This window comes from Zeugodacus cucurbitae, chromosome 5 (assembly GCF_028554725.1).
Source record: "Zeugodacus cucurbitae isolate PBARC_wt_2022May chromosome 5, idZeuCucr1.2, whole genome shotgun sequence".
NCBI lineage: Eukaryota > Metazoa > Arthropoda > Insecta > Diptera > Tephritidae > Zeugodacus > Zeugodacus cucurbitae.
The window spans coordinates 7,077,512-7,097,065 of record NC_071670.1 but is presented as its reverse complement, the minus strand read 5'-3'; the positions used below and the strand labels follow the sequence as shown (position 1 = coordinate 7,097,065).

The 19,554-nt window shown below is 36.4% G+C and overlaps 1 protein-coding gene and 1 long non-coding RNA gene across 7 annotated transcripts in view; one reads left to right on the top strand and one right to left on the bottom strand.

The window, feature by feature from the left end:
• LOC105218457 (interferon regulatory factor 2-binding protein 2-A) overlaps positions 1 to 19,549 on the bottom strand; it is a 34,795-nt gene extending 15,246 nt beyond the window's left edge. Inside the window, exons 1-7 of one of the 6 annotated variants that reach the window (XM_054230864.1) lie at positions 19,359 to 19,549; positions 19,161 to 19,302; positions 17,900 to 19,089; positions 17,509 to 17,816; positions 17,334 to 17,441; positions 16,699 to 17,260; positions 12,808 to 14,618 (exon numbers count right to left, since the gene is read on the bottom strand). In XM_054230864.1, the coding sequence (XP_054086839.1) occupies positions 12,808 to 13,678 (871 nt within the window). In that variant the 5' untranslated portion in view covers positions 13,679 to 14,618; positions 16,699 to 17,260; positions 17,334 to 17,441; ... (2 more) ...; positions 19,161 to 19,302; positions 19,359 to 19,549. Of the gene's footprint in view, positions 1 to 12,807; positions 14,619 to 15,704; positions 16,640 to 16,698; positions 17,261 to 17,333; positions 17,442 to 17,508; positions 17,817 to 17,899; positions 19,090 to 19,160; positions 19,303 to 19,358 lie in introns of those variants that run through there. The other 5 variants (XM_054230861.1, XM_054230863.1, XM_054230862.1 and 2 more) reach the window with 5 other exon arrangements.
• The window catches only part of LOC128921898 (uncharacterized), a 62,985-nt gene that overhangs the window by 23,358 nt on the left and 20,073 nt on the right, over positions 1 to 19,554 (top strand). Inside the window, exon 2 of the long non-coding RNA XR_008471226.1 lies at positions 4,133 to 4,221. This is a non-coding gene — a long non-coding RNA (uncharacterized LOC128921898). The remainder of the gene's footprint in view (positions 1 to 4,132; positions 4,222 to 19,554) is intronic.

The following is a 19,554-nucleotide window of genomic DNA, read 5'->3' as shown; positions in this document are numbered from 1 at the left end:
TATGCCATAAAATATTTTATAGCAAGTAAATCAAATAACAAGCAAAATTATCGATAATCTTAAGACATGTTTATCTAACCGTACAGATAAGCCGCACACCGCATTATTTCAATTGCATACACAACCTTTATTGTAGGAAAAATCAACAATTTATAAATAATATGTACGTCAACAAAATGTTTGACTTGCTGTTTAGCACTTATGATAAGTAAAATACGGTTTCACCGATAACTATAGATAAGTTTAAGCATGTTTTCAGATAAGATTAGATAACACTGTGATTAAGTTGAAAAAGCAGATAAGATTATATACAACTAATTCTACGTTAAGGTGTGTTGTGTTGCAGCTGCCTTCAATTACTTAGAAACTCTAAAAATTCCTAGAAATAACAGAAAAATTGTCTTTTTTTACAGCTTTTACAAGCTCTACTAGTTAGATAATTGCGCTTTGTTCTAAAAAACTATAAACTCTACCTTTAAATTTCTAATAACTCACGCAAACTGAGTGCACTCAAACTTATAACTGTCACATATTATCAGTTAAACGCAACATTGATGTTTTCAGACACAACTAGTGATTTCTAATGACCTTGAACAAAATTTTTCAAATGTGCTAAGGACGTTTGTGATTAAAAACGCAATTAATTAGTACACTTGCTAACAGCAGGGGGGTGGGGCCGAAATGCCAGGCTTATCAGCGCTGTTAAAAGCACGCATGCACAATGGTATTTCTTTTTTTTGAAAGTAACTCAAATTTAAACGAAAAAATGTGTGCTGTGGTCAAAATTTTTTAGAGTTGGGGTTTCCAAGCGTTCTGTTATAATCAAATTTCACATGAAGCATGACTAAATATATTAATGCGCCGATTAAAGGGAAATTTACACAATAAGATCTTTGAAAACATCGGTTTATGAAGGCGTTTTTAACAGAAAATGTAAGCTTTTTTGAGATTCAAATCTTTTCAAATCGAGTCACTTGCTAAATATTTACTATTTAAATGTCAAAAATTTACTGTTATAATATAAATACTTACCGTTTAATAACAGCTATTGTCAAAAATTTACTGTTATAATATAAATATTTACCGTTTAATAACAGCTATTGTCAAAAATTTACTGTTATATTGTAAGTTATCGATTTCTTTTTTTTTAATTTCTAATTTTGTTTACCGAAACATAATAGCTTTTATTAAAAAAGTACCGTTATTGTCAAAAAAATATTTTTATTTCTATCATTTCATAAAAACTCACGGTTATCGACAAAAAATTCGATTTTTACCCCCCTCATCCTGCCACTTCGATTAAAATAACATCTCTGTCGGGTTAAGCAAGGTTTCGCTAAAATTTGCGCTTCGAAGGATCAGAAATTTAGTAATCGATAAGTTTTGGGAACAGATAAACTAGATACAATTAGTAAGTTATATCGATACGTTTTGAAAAATATCGCAGTCGGTCTTTTTGACGGTTTTATACAAATTTTAGCATAATTCACTAATAATTACGCTTCAAAAAAGTAAAACTTCTTAAATCGATATATCGATAACTTTTCGAAAATCTATAAAACAATTAAAAATATATCGATAATATTTCTAAAAATATATGAGTTAGTTTTAGCAACCTCTACAACTGTTTTATAACGGTTTTGAACATATTTCCATGCAGTTTGCGCTTAAAAGTAACAAAAATTCACTAATCGATAAATTATAAAAAAATATGAAATAAGTCAATAATATATTGCAAATTTTCTCAGCCAGTTTTATAAACCTCTTTAACAGTTGTATAACGGTGTTTAGCACATTTCGCTTCAAAGAAGCAAAACTTCATTAATTAATATATCGATAAGTTGTAAAAAAACACAAGAAACGAGTGAATAAAATATCGAAAAGTTTGCAGTTATTTTTTACAAACACTATTTACTGTTTTGTAACGGTTTTTAAAACATTTCGCTACAATTTGCATAAAAAATTCACAAAAAGCCACTAATCGATATATCGATAAGTTATAACAATTATCGAAAAATTACTCAATCAGCTTTAACATATTCTATAACTATTTTATAACGGCTTTTTAAAACATTTCGATACAATTTGCATAAAAAAGGCACAAAAATTCAGTAATCGATATATTGATAAGTTGTAGAAGCATATGAAACAAGCGAAAAATATAACAGAAAATTTCTGAGCCAGCTTTAGCAACCTTTATAACGATTTTTTTAGCATATTTCGCTACAATTTGCATTTTAATGTTGCAAAAATTCACTAATCGATAAATCGATAAGTTTAAAAAAACCTATGAAACTGAAAAATATAGCGCTAAAAATTTAAATAATCACATGTGATGACTCTTTATGCTACGCTGAAACATAATTCTTCCAAACTGTGCCCCTAACAACTCTTTCTCTTCCTTCAGTGCCATAAAATTATCAAGGCCACGACTGGCTAAATTATTTAACATAACAATAAAAGAAAAAAATTATATATTATAAAAACTGCTGTTATAAACCGCGTGCGATATTTCTCCGTAAATATTTACACATAATTTTCGCCAAATTCCGATAAGCGTGGGCTTGATAAGAAATACCAGCAAAAATAGCTATCAGCGCGCTGATAAAAATGTGAAATATGTTTAATCATATGAATAAAATAAATAACAACTGATAAAAATTGCAAAAAAAAGAAAGCTTGATTTGCTAAACAAAAAAAAAAATTGCTGCCGATAATAACAACAGCGCCAACAAACAATGGTATGTTGGTACAGTGAATTTCGATAAGAAAATATTTTGCTTTTGTTTTTCTCATTTTTTTTTGTTTTTGTTGAAAAAAAAGTTAATTATCTCATGCATACACAATTTATTTGTTTAAAATAATGAAAAAAGCTAGCTCGCGATAAGACAAATTTATGCCAGTACATGCCATATCCGCGCCCACTGCGCGCTTATCAGCCATGTGTGTGTCGTGTCATAAGAAATCCGAAAATAAACAAATTTTACACACATTTCTACGTGTATGAGGCGCGCTGGAAATATTTATATGCCGTTTACTTATTTCTTGGTTAATTACTTGACTGATAATTCAGTCGAAATTCGTGCACCAGCACTGATAAGATAAGCGCGTTAATACATATTTACATATTTACTGTGGTAAAGTGATAAGAAATAAATTAATAATAAAACTAATTGAGGCGGAAGAAGCAGCTGCAGGCGCAAGAGAACAACCTTGCTTCATACAGAATTTTGTGCGCGAAGAAACGCTTTCAAGAAATGATACTTGCTTTCAACTATTTATGTCGCGCGATAACTGTTTACGTTGAAACGAACGAGCGTTGTTCGCTTATCAGGACAGTTACTCAAACACACTAACAGAGCATTCGCATTGATTTCATATACATAATTCGACCGTTGAACGCCGCGTTGCCTTTGAAACGCTGCTGATTCGACGCATGCACTGAGCCATAACGCGTCGTGATTAGCAAACGTTCGCAGTGTAAAAGCAATGCATTGATTAGCTAGCTGACTCAATTGACTGACTGTATTTCGTTGTATGACAGCCATTATGCCACACAAAGGCTGCTAAGTATCACATATGAATCAATCACATACAGTAGTTCGTAATAAAGGCGTACGTTATACGCTACGACACAGTTACGTTATTTGTAACGTTACTTTACATTTCTTTTCTTCTCCTTTTCGCTTTTGCCTGATCCCAAGCGCTGATAACGTTTACGCCATGTCAAAATAAATACATACAGCTGTTGACAGTTGATAGCGTTATACACATACTTACGTACTTACGTTTATACGTATGTGCCGTGTAACTCATATGTCAGCAGATAGCTTGTCTAATCAGCAGCAGATAAGCGCGCTGTTGTTGCTTTGTTTTTTCGCCCTCAACAATTCGTCATTGCATTTTGTAGCTTCATTAGGCGCTAAAAATAGCCAGCTGTCATGTCTGTCAACGCGCTTTGACATTTATGTGTTGACGTTGACAATTACGAAGCAGGGAAACAATTCACAATTTATCAAACAATTTGTCTGCATGTAAAATTTGTTTTTTTACAATTTTCAAAAAAGAAAATTGAAATTTGTTTATTTTAAATTTGAACTTTATTTATTTTAAATTTTCCTCTACATTACAGCGTCACCCAATATGTTAGCGGCATAATTATAAACTGTCAAAATTGACAGCATAAACAGCTGGTTTACTGTTTACATGACATCTTTATAGGTAAGTCGCACAGTTTTGTTTTCATTTTCTTTTGATTATAGTATAAATATAAGTACAGTTGCATTTCCCTAACTCGAATCACCATAATCCACAAAAAAAAAACTTCGATGTAAAGAGACTTCCGAGTTATGGAAGATAATTTGTATGAAATTTTACTTTTATTGCCAAGTTAAGGGTTCGAGTTATTGAAGTTCGAGTTATGGAAATTCAACTGTAGTTTATTGCAAATGCAAACTATGTACTGCATAGTTCTTACTCGACACAAACAGTATGCCAAATGTATGGTGTCAAGGTCCACAAGCTGTGCGCTAGGAAGGCCAAATTTATTTACTTAAAAACACAAAAACTGGAAATGATTTTGCTAAGCGAAACACAATGCATATTAGACATTTTGCAGCCGGTTCTGGTACGAGGGTTAGCACGAATGTGAATAGTTTCATGAAAAACTAAAGAATTTTTCAGTGTAAGACAAATTAATTACAAAAAATTACTCAATCATTAGAACTTTTAAGCGAACTTTTTCATTTTTTTCAAGAAAAGTCTTTATTAATTTTGTATTGTATTTCCTTTAAACGAAATTTGACATACTTTTTCCAAGAAGAGCCAGCCAAAAGTCTACTTGATGACAGTAAAAAAACATATTGGTTACATCTAAAGGGTATATAACCGTATTACTAACCATTTCAATGGGTATATAACCGTATTTCTAACCATTTTTAATATCTACATAAAATGCTGCTTTGCTGCAAGCTGCTTGTCAATACATCTGCGTTCGCAACTTAATTGTTTACATCGATTATCTTATTAATAGCCTTTTCGCACAGTAGCTAATTGATCAATTAAACGGTATTTGCTTGATTTAAGAGTTGATTTAGATCGACAAAACAAAAATCTCATTTTTGTAAATTGATTTTTTATTGAATTTTAATCGAGTTGAAAATGAAATGCTACTCAACGACAAAGCACGTACAAATACGTAATATTACTCAACGGTAGATATCGCTGCTATGAATAATGGTTGTGGTTGTTGAGAAAATAGCAGTTAGCTGTTGAAACTTACCAACTTCTTATGAAAAGCAAAAACAAAAATGTATAACAGCTGATCTATTATCAAGTAGCCGGCAGTGCGAAGTGCAAAAACTAGTCTCTCAAATAAAATGTTAATTGATCAATTAAGCTGTTCCCACTATTAAAAATAACATGCAGCCCACACTACACAACTAATAATGCATTAATAAAATCAAAATAATATTAAATCAACCAAAAATTTAATGAAATAATTTAAGTTTGCAACGCACCCTTGCAAATTCTCAAATAATAATCTACAAACGCTATCATTCTAATTATTTATAAATGCTACAACAATTAAGGCTTTTATAAGTGATTAGACTGACTTTATCAATAATTTGCACAGTGATTTATTTGTGTAAATTTCATGTTAAATACACATTTATATTAAAAAAAAGTACAATTCAAGGGAAAACGTCTACTGAGTGTTTGAATAATTCAAAGGAAATTATTTGTATATTTAGAAAATTATGATCAATAAAGCGATTGATTAGCTCATTAAAATGAGTGTAAAACAAATTTCACAAATGTGTGTGTGATATTGCTGAGCGTGTGCGGCTGTTTGTAAGCTTGGTTTTTTTTCTGATGTGATGCTGAATAAGTGGCTATTGTGAAATTGTAATGGGAAAAACTGGGAGGAATAGTTATATTGGTGATGATTAACACAAAACTCTATAATCATTGTTGAAAAGTGAGCTTGTTAATTAGAAAAAAGTAAAATGTTGAGTGTAATGTAAACTTTTCGGGTGTAAAGGTTTGTGGTACCCATGATAGATAGACATTTTGAAGCCATAATTCGAGATTATGCAATGATTTGATGAGTGATAAACGAACTAATATGAAATGAGACTTTACGAATGTTTCCAATTTTCTCAAATAGCTCTAAGGCATGTCCGAACACAATCGAAATTTGGTATAAAGCAAGATAATGTCAGTTCAAGAACCTCTAATTATTTATAAACTTGTCGGAAGTTTTCGATTATTTCAAAAAGCTCTAAGGCATGTCCTAACACAATCCTAATTTGCTAGAAAGCAAGTGATTCTCAGCTAAAGAGCATCTAATCGCTCACAACTGGCCTTAAAAAAACCAATTAATTACTCAATTAGCACTTAATTAACAATAAATTGTTTGTTAAACTGTTTATAAACTTCACGTAAGTTTTCAATTTTTTCAAAAAGCTCTAAGACATGTCCGAATATACTTCTAATTTTGTACAATGTAATATAATCTCAGCTAAAGAACTTCTGATTGCATACAAATTACCATAAAAATCAATTAATTGCTCAATTAGTACTTAATTAATACTTTTTTTTTAACACAACTCAGCTCGTTATAATAAGACTGTGTCGAACCATATACAGGACTTCTATAATAGTATTTCTTAACACTAAACAGCGTAGACGCTACAACAATCAATTTACAACTTAATTACATCAACTAATTGCTTAGTTTGTACGTGGTATAATGGTTTACAGCTTATTAGAAGCGCGTAACGGTATTTATTGTGAGGTTACAACACATTTTGAATATTAATTTAAAAAAGTTGCAGTACAATACTTAATATATGGAAAATTATTCATAAACCTGTTGAGAATTACAAATGAATTTGAATGAAATATGTGCAGAAATTTCATTTGAGCGCAAATTTAACGATTTACTATCATTATTTTAAACAATGTTACTCAAATGCATGCTTCTTTATAACAAACCAACTGCAACACCAAGCCACAACTTCGCTAGGCGTTTGTAAAACTTGTGCGCAGATGTTCTAACCAGCCAATGATTGAGAGCAAGCGCCAAGAAAAGCAGTTAGACAGGTCAGTGTGCGCGTATGTTGTACTTGCAAAAGTTAACTCAAGTGCATATGAGTATAAGTAATGTGTGCATTTGAAGGCTGTGTAGTGACTTAACTTGGCACTTAGTCACTTGGCTTGATAACCAGTTAGACAGCGTGCCAGTTAGTCGTTGTAGTCAGCAAGGTAATCAGCAACCAGTTAGATGATAGCCGGTTTGTGGTGCTGCTGACACAAAAACAAAAGAAAAACACGTCACAGCTGCAAATGTAAAGGTATTTCAAGTACTTTAGTAATTTATTAACACATTTTAAGGCTTGCTTGCTTTGGAGGGGGACTGAATTCTTACAAAATACCAGAACGTAATGTAGGTATTCACACACAGTGACTAGCTAGCTGCTCAGTGCATGACTTATAGTATAGCAAAAATACTTATATATTGGGGCATGTTACGTATATCTGTCGTCGACAACGCCAGCATCGTGCGACGCCGTTTGTACTCGTTTTCTGTTGTCATTTTTAAAGTTGGCGCATTGTTGTTGGCATCTAAAACGTTGTGCTAGTATACGTTTATTATTGTCATGCTTGTTGCCGAACGTTTCGTAGCAATCGCTGTTGTCGTTCTCGAATGAAAACAAGTTTAATGACGACGACGACGACGACGAGAACTACGATGATGAGGACGACGACAGTAAAAATGTTCTTAGTATAGATTTTGCGTATACACAAAGCTGTATTCTAGAGAGTAGAGTCAGCACTTAAACTGAAGCAAAGCGTATGCTAAATAGCGTAGACAAAAAGAATTGCGAAAAAAAAAGAAATACGCGCCGAAGAAACAGCAAATGAAAACAAAAATGAATGTGTAACGCGAGCAGCGCAGCGTGGGGAACGGGCACAAATTTTAGCGTGCGGATATACAAATTTAGTTATATGCGGCACAGTTGTTGTAGACGATATATAATGGATATACATACTTATATATATTCTATATAGTATAAACGACGTTTGAAGTCTAAATTTTGCACGATACGTTGGCGTTTTGCCAGCAACACGAAACGTATACGGAATCGTGTAAGAAAAAAAAACACTAAAAACGAGGCGGTAGAACAAATCTATATACTATATAGTATGTCGTTACGAACAATCAGGCGATGTTGACTGTTGACGTTGCGTAGCAGTCTTAATAATGATGATGATGACGTTGTGGTAGCATATGATGAGCATGAGGAAATGACGAGTTGAGTTGAGGAAGCTGGCGTGTCAAGTAGGCAGTGAATATGTATATATATATCTGTATATCTGTATGTATGTATGTCTGTAAGTCTATAGTATATGAGATAATGTGCTCGGGCGTTTAATGAATTATATTTGTTGTTGCAGTTGTTGATGAGCATTTTTTTGTTGCATGCTTTGAGGCATTGCATTGGAACACGTTGCTGCGCATGACACTTTCCACGCAAAACGACGGCAGCAGCAGCAACAAAAGGGAATGCAACGGCAGAGTACATAGTTGTATATACATACATACATAAATTTATATAAATATATATATATATAAGCGTGCTGGACTTGCATATATATAATATATAGAATACATGCAATTTTAAATTCGTTGCATGCATGCATGGTTGCATGCGCGCTTATATATTATATACATACATACTCACATTATATATATATAATACATGTAGATATATAATATGCATACATACATTTTTTTTCTCTACACCTAACTGCCCTGGGCCATTTGCCAATTGCACGTTTTGCCAATTGTACGCTCGCTTGGCAACCATTTCTGCTGCTGCTGCTGCTGCTGGCAATGCATTGCTTGCTGACAACGCAGACGCAATGTCGATATCTCGTGCTCACTGCCAGTTTAGTTACAGACATACATACATACACATAGCACTGCTGTTCTGTTGGGGTAACCTCGTTATAATTGTGTAGTGACAAAAGGTAAAGCCAAAGGCAAAGCACTCGAAAAGTGCCACCACCCTCAAAACGCGCAAAGCAACCCCAAAAAATATATGTATACAAAACAAGTCCACCACGTACAAGAAAAGGCAATAAGAAGTCAAAAAACAAAAACAAAAAAAAAACACTGTTATACACAACTGAATTCTTGCACTAAACAGACGGACAGACGCACACGCCACTACTTGCATACATATAACGGGTGATTTTTTTGAGGTTAGGATTTTCATGCATTAGTATTTGACAGATCACGTGGGATTTCAGACATGGTGTCAAAGAGAAAGATGCTCAGTATGCTTTGACATTTCATCATGAATAGACTTACTAACGAGCAACGCTTGCAAATCATTGAATTTTATTACCAAAATCAGTGTTCGGTTCGAAATGTGAAAATCCGCTTTTTTATCGACAAATTTTGTTCAGCGATGAGGCTCATTTCTGGTTGAATGGCTACGTAAATAAGCAAAATTGCCGCATTTGGGGTGAAGAGCAACCAGAAGCCGTTCAAGAACTGCCCATGCATCCCGAAAAATGCACTGTTTGGTGTGGTTTGTACGCTGGTGGAATCATTGGAACGGTCCAATTTTTTCAAAGATGCTGTTGGACGCAACGTTACGGTGAATGGCGATCGCTATCGTTCGATGCTAACAAACTTTTTGTTGCCAAAAATGGAAGAACTGAACTTGGTTGACATGTGGTTTCAACAAGATGGCGCTACATGCCACACAGCTCGCGATTCTATGGCCATTTTGAGGGAAAACTTCGGAGAACAATTCATCTCAAGAAATGGACCCGTAAGTTGGCCACCAAGATCATGCGATTTAACGCCTTTAGACTATTTTTTGTGGGGCTACGTCAAGTCTAAAGTCTACAGAAATAAGCCAGCAACTATTCCAGCTTTGGAAGACAACATTTCCGAAGAAATTCGGGCTATTCCGGCCGAAATGCTCGAAAAAGTTGCCCAAAATTGGACTTTCCGAATGGACCACCTAAGACGCAGCCGCGGTCAACATTTAAATGAAATTATCTTCAAAAAGTAAATGTCATGAACCAATCTAACGTTTCAAATAAAGAACCGATGAGATTTTGCAAATTTTATGCGTTTTTTTTTTTAAAAAAGTTATCAAGCTCTTAAAAAATCACCCTTTACAACCGAGCTGACTGACACATACGCGCGGCGCGTTTAAATCTTATATGCAGCGTGGATACATACATGCATATGTATATAGTATAGATACACGTAAAGAAAGTAAAAAGTCAGAATTGGCATGAAAATGTACAAAAACAAAAATAAACAAATGAAACTCGAAGAATTTTCCATTAGCAGATACATACACGAAATTGACGCGGCGGCAGACCTATTGCGTAGTAGCGCCCAACCCAACAGTGGGTGGGTGGCGGTTGAGGGCGGCATGTTTGGTATACATAAATGTAGTTAATTATATACAAATGTGCACATAATTGTGGTTATGTATGTAGAAAAAAGTATTATTGGTTTTATACACGTTCGTATGTAGCGCTATATAATATCCCTAATTATTGTTAAAGCCATAAAATGCTTGTAAATTCGAAGCAGTGAAATTTTAATTTGTTTAAATGCATAAATTTAAATGTATTTTAAGTAAAATGCACAAAAGTCAATATTTATTGAATAATTAATTGGTTCAAAATTAAACTCAACAACTACTAAGAGCAATAATCGATTTTAATTGCTTACCAGTAGGTTAGAGGTTGAGATTTTCAATCAATTGAAGTGAGAACATTGCAATTATATTAAAAGGAATTATTTGAATTAATAAAAGAAATTATTTTAGTTAATTTCTTTCCACTAAAATAATGATTTGACCCATATATTCGGCATGGAGTCCACTAGAATAACGAAAATCATCATAAATAGTATATGAAGGCTGAGGTAATTACTGAACTGATTTCACCCATTTTCACTACCAAGATACACTATATCCAAGACTACATACTCACTTAATTTGGCTAAGATATTTCACATATTAACCGATTTATAAGGTATTAAGCCCACTGTATTTTTGAAAAACTTATAATTAGGTATACATAGGGGAAGTTATGATCGATTTTTAACCATTTTTGGTACAGAGACACACTATTTATTAGAAGAAAAAGATTCTCTCGGAATTACATTAAAATATATGAGAGTTTTAACGATATTTTCGGTGAAAAATTACACTTAGGCACTGAGTTCTTCATGTTCGATATCCGGGGCCTTGAAAAGTTATTCACCGATTTCGACAATTGTTCCACAAGTGATGTCACAGCTCAAATACAGTATTTTGCCGACAATATTTTACCGCCATCTTCATTGGTTACTAATGTTTATATTATAAAGTGATGAAATCAGATGGAATTAAAAATTGAGTTATATGGAAAGTAGGCGTGTTTGTGAAACAATTTCGCCCATATTCCGTCCGTGTCATCTGGGTGTTTCAATAGCAACCAAGAAACATGTGTACCAGGTTTCGTCAAGATATCTTAATTTTTGACAAACTGGGTTCGTTTTTACCGTTATAAATTGATTAATTCGTGAAATATTTACTTTTGCTTGAATATATTTCACAATGGCGGCCTTTAGAGTTATCAGACATATGTATAACTAATCTAATCTTTAGTGCCTATCTACAGATGTTTACCTTAAGTCAAATTCACTTATCAGTTGCTGTAGAGTTCATAACCCAAGTAGTTATGTCAAACGGCTTAATAAGTCAAAGACCTCAATAGTGACTTACACTCACTATAGCCACTAACTGTGTACGATTTCAGTGAAATTAAGATTATTTAATGACAAATAAGCATTTTAAAAATTATTTGAATGCAGTAACGAACGCTTTATTGAAACGTTATCTAAGCGCAAGCCCTTATCAACTGCTTTATTTTATCAGCACTTTCTCTTATCAAGGCGTATAATCTTATCTATGAACCCACCATACGTTTATTATCAATTATACAAATATTAAATGCGTTGAAACGGAAATTTGTAGAGATACTGTAGAGATATGCGATATTATAGAGATGTGTAAATATTTGACAGAAAAAAAATATGGAGCGCTCAGCCATTTTAGACGTTATAAATGAACACTGGCAATCCACTGGCATGCAGCTAGCCGCAAATAATTGAGGAAAAGTTAGATTATCTAACTGTTTGATTATGAAAGAATGTCTCGGAAAACGAGATAACGGAAATATGAATGAAAGTATTATTCATGAAATTTCGGTTGATTGAATTTTTTTTGGAGAACACTAAAAATTTCAGAAGTTTTGGTAAACTGATTTTTTTTTTCGAAAACGCTCAAAAATTTCTGAAGTTTTTGAAAATTTAATTTTTTTTTCGAAAACACCAAAAAATTTGCGACAAATTTCAGTCAATTAAGGGTTAACTCCGGCAGTTGTTAGAAAAATTTTAAATCTTTCATTTCAATTTACAAAAAAGACAACAAAAACCATTTCTAACAACAACACAACATACACACATTCGGACACGCACAACAGCTGATGATTTTATGTTACAACAACAAGTTTACAACAATTGACACCGGACAATTTATAAAATTATTAGCAATCAGGAAATTTTTATTGCCATTAACGCGCTTCTTCTTTATGAAGTTAGCCACCAACAACAACAACTGTGTGTAGTAGACGCCAATGTATGTTTTGAATGAGTATGTTACAAATGCGCTTAAAACTAAACTAAATCGATATGAGAGAATGTTTGATAAAACTTACCACCCGGCTTGAAGGAGGACGCATCAAAAGATGGCGCACGCACTGGCTGATGTTTATCACGCAAACCGCCCTGCTGATCGGGCACAAAAGAGACTGCCGCCGGCAGCGAATCGCCGCGTGTCAACGGTGGACGTGGTACATTGGGATCATCAATAGCGCTGCGCTTCATCGGATTCGGGCCATTACCGGCGCCACCACCACCACCACCGCCATCACCGACATGCGCATGATCATCATCCTCGGATGGTGGCCGCTTCAATTTCACCGATAACACTGGCGGTACCGGCCCCACAACGCCAACATTCGAAGCGACCGCCGCAGCGGCGGCGGCAGCAGCCACAGCACGATTTGTCATCGACATGTGATGCGGTGCCATATGTGAGATGCGCACTGGTCGCACGCTCGCGTCATGCGCTTCCATTTTCACTGGGAAATCCATCAGACCGCCAGCCTGTGGTGGTGGTGGCAATCCAATGCGTTGTGTCGCATAGCCGTGATGATGTTGCTGCTGCTGCTGTTGCTGTTGTGGCCCCACAACGCCCACACCGACACCCACATTGATAGGCGCACCGCCAGCGCTGCGATGTTGCGCCTGCGCAGCCGCTACAGCGGCTTGCTGTTGCTGTTGTGCCTGCTGTTGTTGTTGCTGTTGCTGCTGTGCGACAACCTCACCATTCTCATGACTACGTTTGGCCGCCTGATGCAAACGTTTCATTTGACGTGCCGCATCCAGTACGAGTTCGATGCGATCGGCGCCCTCATAGTTGACACAACCGCGACACACAGCCTCGGAGAAGTCATTGATCATGGCCCAGGGCATGCGTGGCAGATCGCACAGATAGCAATGCTGACGTTTGGTTTGTAGCGACATGTTGCTGTTGCTGTTGCTGTTGCTGCTGCTGCTGCTGCTGGGGAAGCGTGCGACGTTGTATGGTTGGTGGTGTAGGTGGTTGCTTGACCCTGCTATATTGTGGCTGGTAGTTGTTGTTGTTGCGCGCGCACTTGCAGCACGCTTTTTAACTGGGGCGTACAAAATGGCAACTGGTTTTTTCTGCACGGCACGTTTGTTTATTGTTTGCTTATATTACACACACACACAAATTTCGCTTTTTTCGCTATATATGTGTATGTATGTCGTTGCTGCACGACCTGTTTTCAGGCAATAAGCTCACCCGGTTAGTATGCGCACAGCTGCAAAATGTTGCAACGTGAGAAAACACGGCGATTTGTTGCAAGTTGTTTGTTGTTGTTATTTTTGAAATTTTTTCCTGTTTTTATTTAATTTTGTTGTTGTTTATATGTATGTATTTATGCAAATATAAAAACTGACAATACTGCACGTTTCAACTGTACGTAGTGAGGAACTGCGTTTTTAAATTTTTTTCTTTTTGTTTTGCTTGTTGCGCGTAACGCGTTTCAAAGTTCAATTTGCTTGAAGAAAATAACGTTTAAACAGTTAAATACACTTTACACTTGTCGTGTGTTAAATGTCGCGTCACTAATATACACTAAAACTGCTGTTGTTGGCAGTCGCTGCTTGACGACTCGGCCAGCCGCAACACACGCGGCAATTGTGGATTTTCCATTTTCATTTTTTACTTGCTGTTTATTTATGCTTAATTTTTTATTTATTTATTACTGTTGTTGTTGGCGCTTTGTTTATTTTACGCCGACTTGTGCGCGTTGCGTTTTTTCGTATTTTTTTCGTGATTATTTAATAGCGCTGCGCTACTATTTTTGGCCGTTGCTTGTTTTTAATACTTGTTTACACAACAACACTTTTGTTGTTGTTGTTTTTTTGTTTTTGTTGCCTATAAAAGAAAATGAGTAAAGAATTAATAAACTAGTTTTGTTCACAAAACGAAATTGCAAAAAAAAATTTAGCGTGAAAAACCAGTTTTTCTGCACTGCCAAAAACTACAATAACAGTTTCGGCGCGTTTACCGTTTCAATTGAGTTTTTGCTTTTTGTATTTTTTGTTGTGTTTTTTTACACGCGCTTAGTTAGCGCAATGCCTGCTAACCCTTATAGTCGTCAAAAAAAAAAATATCAGTTAAAGCAGAAAAGGTCGTTCTTTGCACTTGTTCTGCTTCTGCTTATTCTCCTTCTTCTCTTTCTTCAAACAGCGCGCTGTATTTTTATGTATACTTGTGAAATGGAAAAAATCTATTGATTTGCACGCGCGCGCCTTCTAGTATACACCACGCCGCGTTTACAATTATTGATTCAATGACGCCGCTGCCGTGCCGCGTCGCTACCGCAGCCTTAAACGCGCGCTTACATTGCCACTACTACTCGAACAGCAGCGCTTTATCAACTCACACGCACACACACACGCGCTTTACGCCAATTAGCCAATTGCTATGTGGGGTTGTATGTTGGTAACACAACAAAAACAGGCGCGCACGTCTAAACATACATACACAGCAGTATACGTATCAGATTAAATACATATATCTATATATATATATATATATATATATATACGTATCTATATACATATACAAAGTGTGTTGTGAGCGACCGCGCCGCGTCCAGTAGCGTAGTAACGCTTTAGCTCAGCACGTAGCAAGCGCGGTAGCAACGCTGGCAAAATTTTTATTTCCTAAATGACGCAGCGTATAGACACGAAAATTTTCGCACTTTACATGTACTTATAACTATATGTAACGCCTGTCCGTTTGCTATATAGAGAGCGACGCGCGCGCCAGAGCGTTGCGTATAGTTCAAATTCGCGCACGTCGCATAGTGCAGGTCACACTCTAAGTACATATGTACGTATAATTACTGCAAGCTAGTCGTAATTAATTTTGCATACATTCGCTACGCACACTCGTTGCTTTTGCACTTTTTCGTTATTTTTCAAAATAAATTTTAACTTAAAATTTCACACACACCTTTTTTCTTGCTTTGAAATGCTGTATCTAAACTTCTTGCTCTAAGTACACTACACTTTATCGGTTATATATATATTAAATACACACACATTTAACACTGTGTGGCATTCACACGCGTTCACTAAACGGTTTGTACTCGTCTGCGTTCGTCCGGTTTATTTGGTCGCTTGCATGCTTCTTCCTCGAATGCCGTCTGCGAAATAACAAATTATTCCAATTGAATGTCGGAAAAATGTATCCGTTGGCTGGCTGGCTGACTGGCTGCTTAGCTATAGCACATAGCACTGGCGTGTATGTATACGGTATGTGCATGGCTGACTCGCTCTGGCTGACTGATTTGTATACTCACGAACTTTGTGTGAGTAGGTATGCGGCACAGTAGGCCGTTGTTGTACAACTGCAGTATTAAATTTTGTTTTGAAATTCGTACCTAAGCTTAACCAAGCAGCGGTAGCGTTCCCGAGCTGAGTATAGCAGCTTAGACTATTGTCAGTTGAGACTTTTCTTATTTTTGTGGTGTGAGACTGGTTGTAAATTAAAAAATTAGGACCTTGGACCCGGTATTTAGATGTGTAACATTCTCATGGTCGATAGACCTTTGTCAGTTGAGACTTTTCTGATTTTTGTAGTGTGAGACTGGTTTTAAATTATAAAAATACGACCTTGGACCCGGTATTTAGATGTGTAGCATTCTCATGGTCGATAGTTTATATCAGTTTCAATAATTTGAAACACCCAAGACTTAAACTCATTACCCTCCAGTTGGATACACGTTCGGCTTCAGCAGACGAGAAACTTTCTGATTTAGTATAAAGGAAGATGGCTCTTTGAAAGTATTTAGAATTAAAAAGATCTCGGATCGCCCGGCATCGACCGTTTTGAGAGAATATTTTGGTTTTCCACATCAGGATAACTACTCTTCGTGGACCACGTGGATTATTAACCTACCAGACTAACCTAATCAAACCTCAAATCAGTCGAAATAGTAACAAACCTCCACTCCTCTTCTTTTATACTGACGTAGACACCGCTTATGCGATTATGTACATCATTCATTTCTTCCTTTTGCAATTTGGTGCCAATTGGAAATACCAAGCGAAACCAAGTGGTGCAGTAACAAGCCGTCCATCTACTGGTTTTTTACTGGCGTAGACAAAGCTTATTTCATTATAGCTGAGTTAACAACAGCGCGCCAATCATTTCATTAATTTCTTCTTCTTGAAATTTGGCGCCAATTGGAAATACCAAGCGAAACCAGATCGCTCTTCACGCGATCTATCCAACGGATAGATTCCTCTTCTTCTGCTTATACCGGCATGTACTGCATCGAACACTTTCAAAGCTGGAGAACTTTCGGCCATTCGGACAACATGGCTTAGCCTTTCTTTTTATTTGCTGAACTATGTCAAAGTCTTCATATAACTCGTACAGCTCATCGTTCTAACGTCTGCGGTATTCGCCGCTGTAAATTTTCAAAGGACCATAAATCTTCCGCAAAACCTTTCTTGCGAAAACTTCTAGTGGCGTCTCATCGGATGTTGACAAAGCAGTAGCACCTGTTGGGAAGAGTGAAGTATTGTATATTATAATATTGTACCGGCTTGCAATTCATTCAGTACTTGATCATACCTGCGTAATTGACTTATACCAGTTATTTGTTGATTTCATAAGTCTCCAAAGTTTGAAGTATTGTAATATCCAATGATTCCGGGAGAAGTAAATACAAGATTGATAGCGCTGCAAGAAGAAACGAAAATTTTTTATTTATTTTTCATAGAATACGCGCTCTCTTGGAAATATTTACCTTATTTTTTACTTACTCTCCACCACTGTGCATTACTCGTTCACCGTGCGCTCGGTATACGTGGTGTGCTATCGAGCTACTGGCCGCTCCGCTCCGTCCTCTCCGCTAAATTTTACATGTGAACGATTTCGTCGGCATTGTTCACGTTGCACGACGTGTTTCGACGACGTAGCGCTAAAGATGTGCCTGTTAAACGAAATTCAAAGTATACACACGAAATGGCAACAACAGCAAACACGCGAAGAAGGCAAAAACACAACAAACAGCCCCAAAGGAAAGCAAAAACAATTAGAACGTTAACGTTGGCGCTGTGATAAAACGAGAAAAAGAAACAAGAAATGTGAAACAGCAGAGTCAAAGAAACCGAAGAAGTCAGCACATATATACACACACATATGAAAATATGATAGCAGGAAAACGGCCTCAATGTGTAGCGTAAAGACGAAGCGATAACAACAACACTGATGGTTGCTCGACAACTATTATATATGTAGTATACATCTATATGTATCAAAAGTTGCCAACGGCCTACTCTTGGCCTCTTTCGGCATCAACAAGCTCCATACACACACACATAGACTTTCCGCTGCCGCTTTATCTCCGTTTCTTCTTATCTCGTTGCATTCTCTGCGTTCATTTCAAGAGTACACATTTTGTTTACTTATTCCACGCTTTGCTGTTGTTGCTTATTGTTTTTGTTTGTATTTTTGTATATTTCAGCGTAGAAGACGACGAGTCGCACTGTATGCTAGCAGCAATCGATTGAGCCCCAAAGCTGCAAGTAGTCAGCGCCGTGCCCTATCGGCAGGGGAGGTAGTTTGGTTGAGCATTTTTGTGAATCACTCGCTTTTATGTTACAAACATACAGATGTATATATGTATGTACACCAGGCCCCTGACCAGCCCACCACTCTTCTTCTATATTCCTGTAAAATGCTGATACAGTGCGCGCTGTTGTTGTGGTTGTATGCCTGTCGTGGCAAAAATATCTAAATATCACTCGGTGTGAATTCTAATCGACTGAATGCCTGTGTGTGTATATGTATAGCTGTGCGACAGCTGTAACGCTCTCTTGTAGTTTATATTGTTGTGTGGCAGCTTGCGCATGGTCGCGTTTCTACTTCAGATACTTTACTAAGTACAGTTCTCCCGGCACAGTGGTATCGTGGTGGAGTTTTGCGTAGGAACCGCTTAGGCGATTATAGCCGATTCGATAATAGCGCGGCAAACTTCTCTTTCCTTCGCAATTCGGCACCTATTGGAAATCCCAAGTGAAACCAGATCGCTCTCCACCTGGTCTTTCCAAAGAAGTGAGGACCTTCCGCTTCCTCTGCTTCCACCGACGGATACTGCATCGAAAACTTTCAAAGCTGGAGTGTTTTCGTCCATTCGAACAACATGACCTAGCCAGAGTAGCGGCTGTCTTTTTATTCGCTGAACTATGTCAATGTCGTCGAATAACTTGTACAGCTCATCATCTGCGGTATTCGCCGTTGCCAATGTTCAGCGGACCATAAGTGTTGCGCAAAACCTCTCTATCGAAAACTTCTAGTGGGTGTTGACATAGTTGACGCTTCTGCACTGTAAATAATATTTTAAAATACTGCTTTAGTGACAGTTCTTTAGTTTCTCGTTGTATTGTCCACCCCCACCTACGTTGTGAAAGTAGCAGTACTTGGTTGAAAAAAATCCGTGTCCGTTCCGCTTACATAGTTCCAACTGTCTTGGGAACTCTTTTTCTTCCTATAGTGCGTTAATTGTATTATAAGTTCGCGGGTCCTCAAATAGCCGAAACTGCAATTAGAAATGTGTCAGTGATATTTTATAATCGCGGGTGAATAAAATAATACCTAAAATACCTGTTGGACCTGTTGGAGCTTCAGTATTCGTTTATTTGAAACAGGATCCGCAAATTTTTCTCGGAATTTTCAAATATTTTCGAAAAATTTAGCTTGTGGCTCGGTTGATCGCGTAATATCAGCATTTAGGGACGCAAAACCGTTGTAAAGAAGCTTTCTATAAGGATGTTAGGCGCCATTCAGGTTT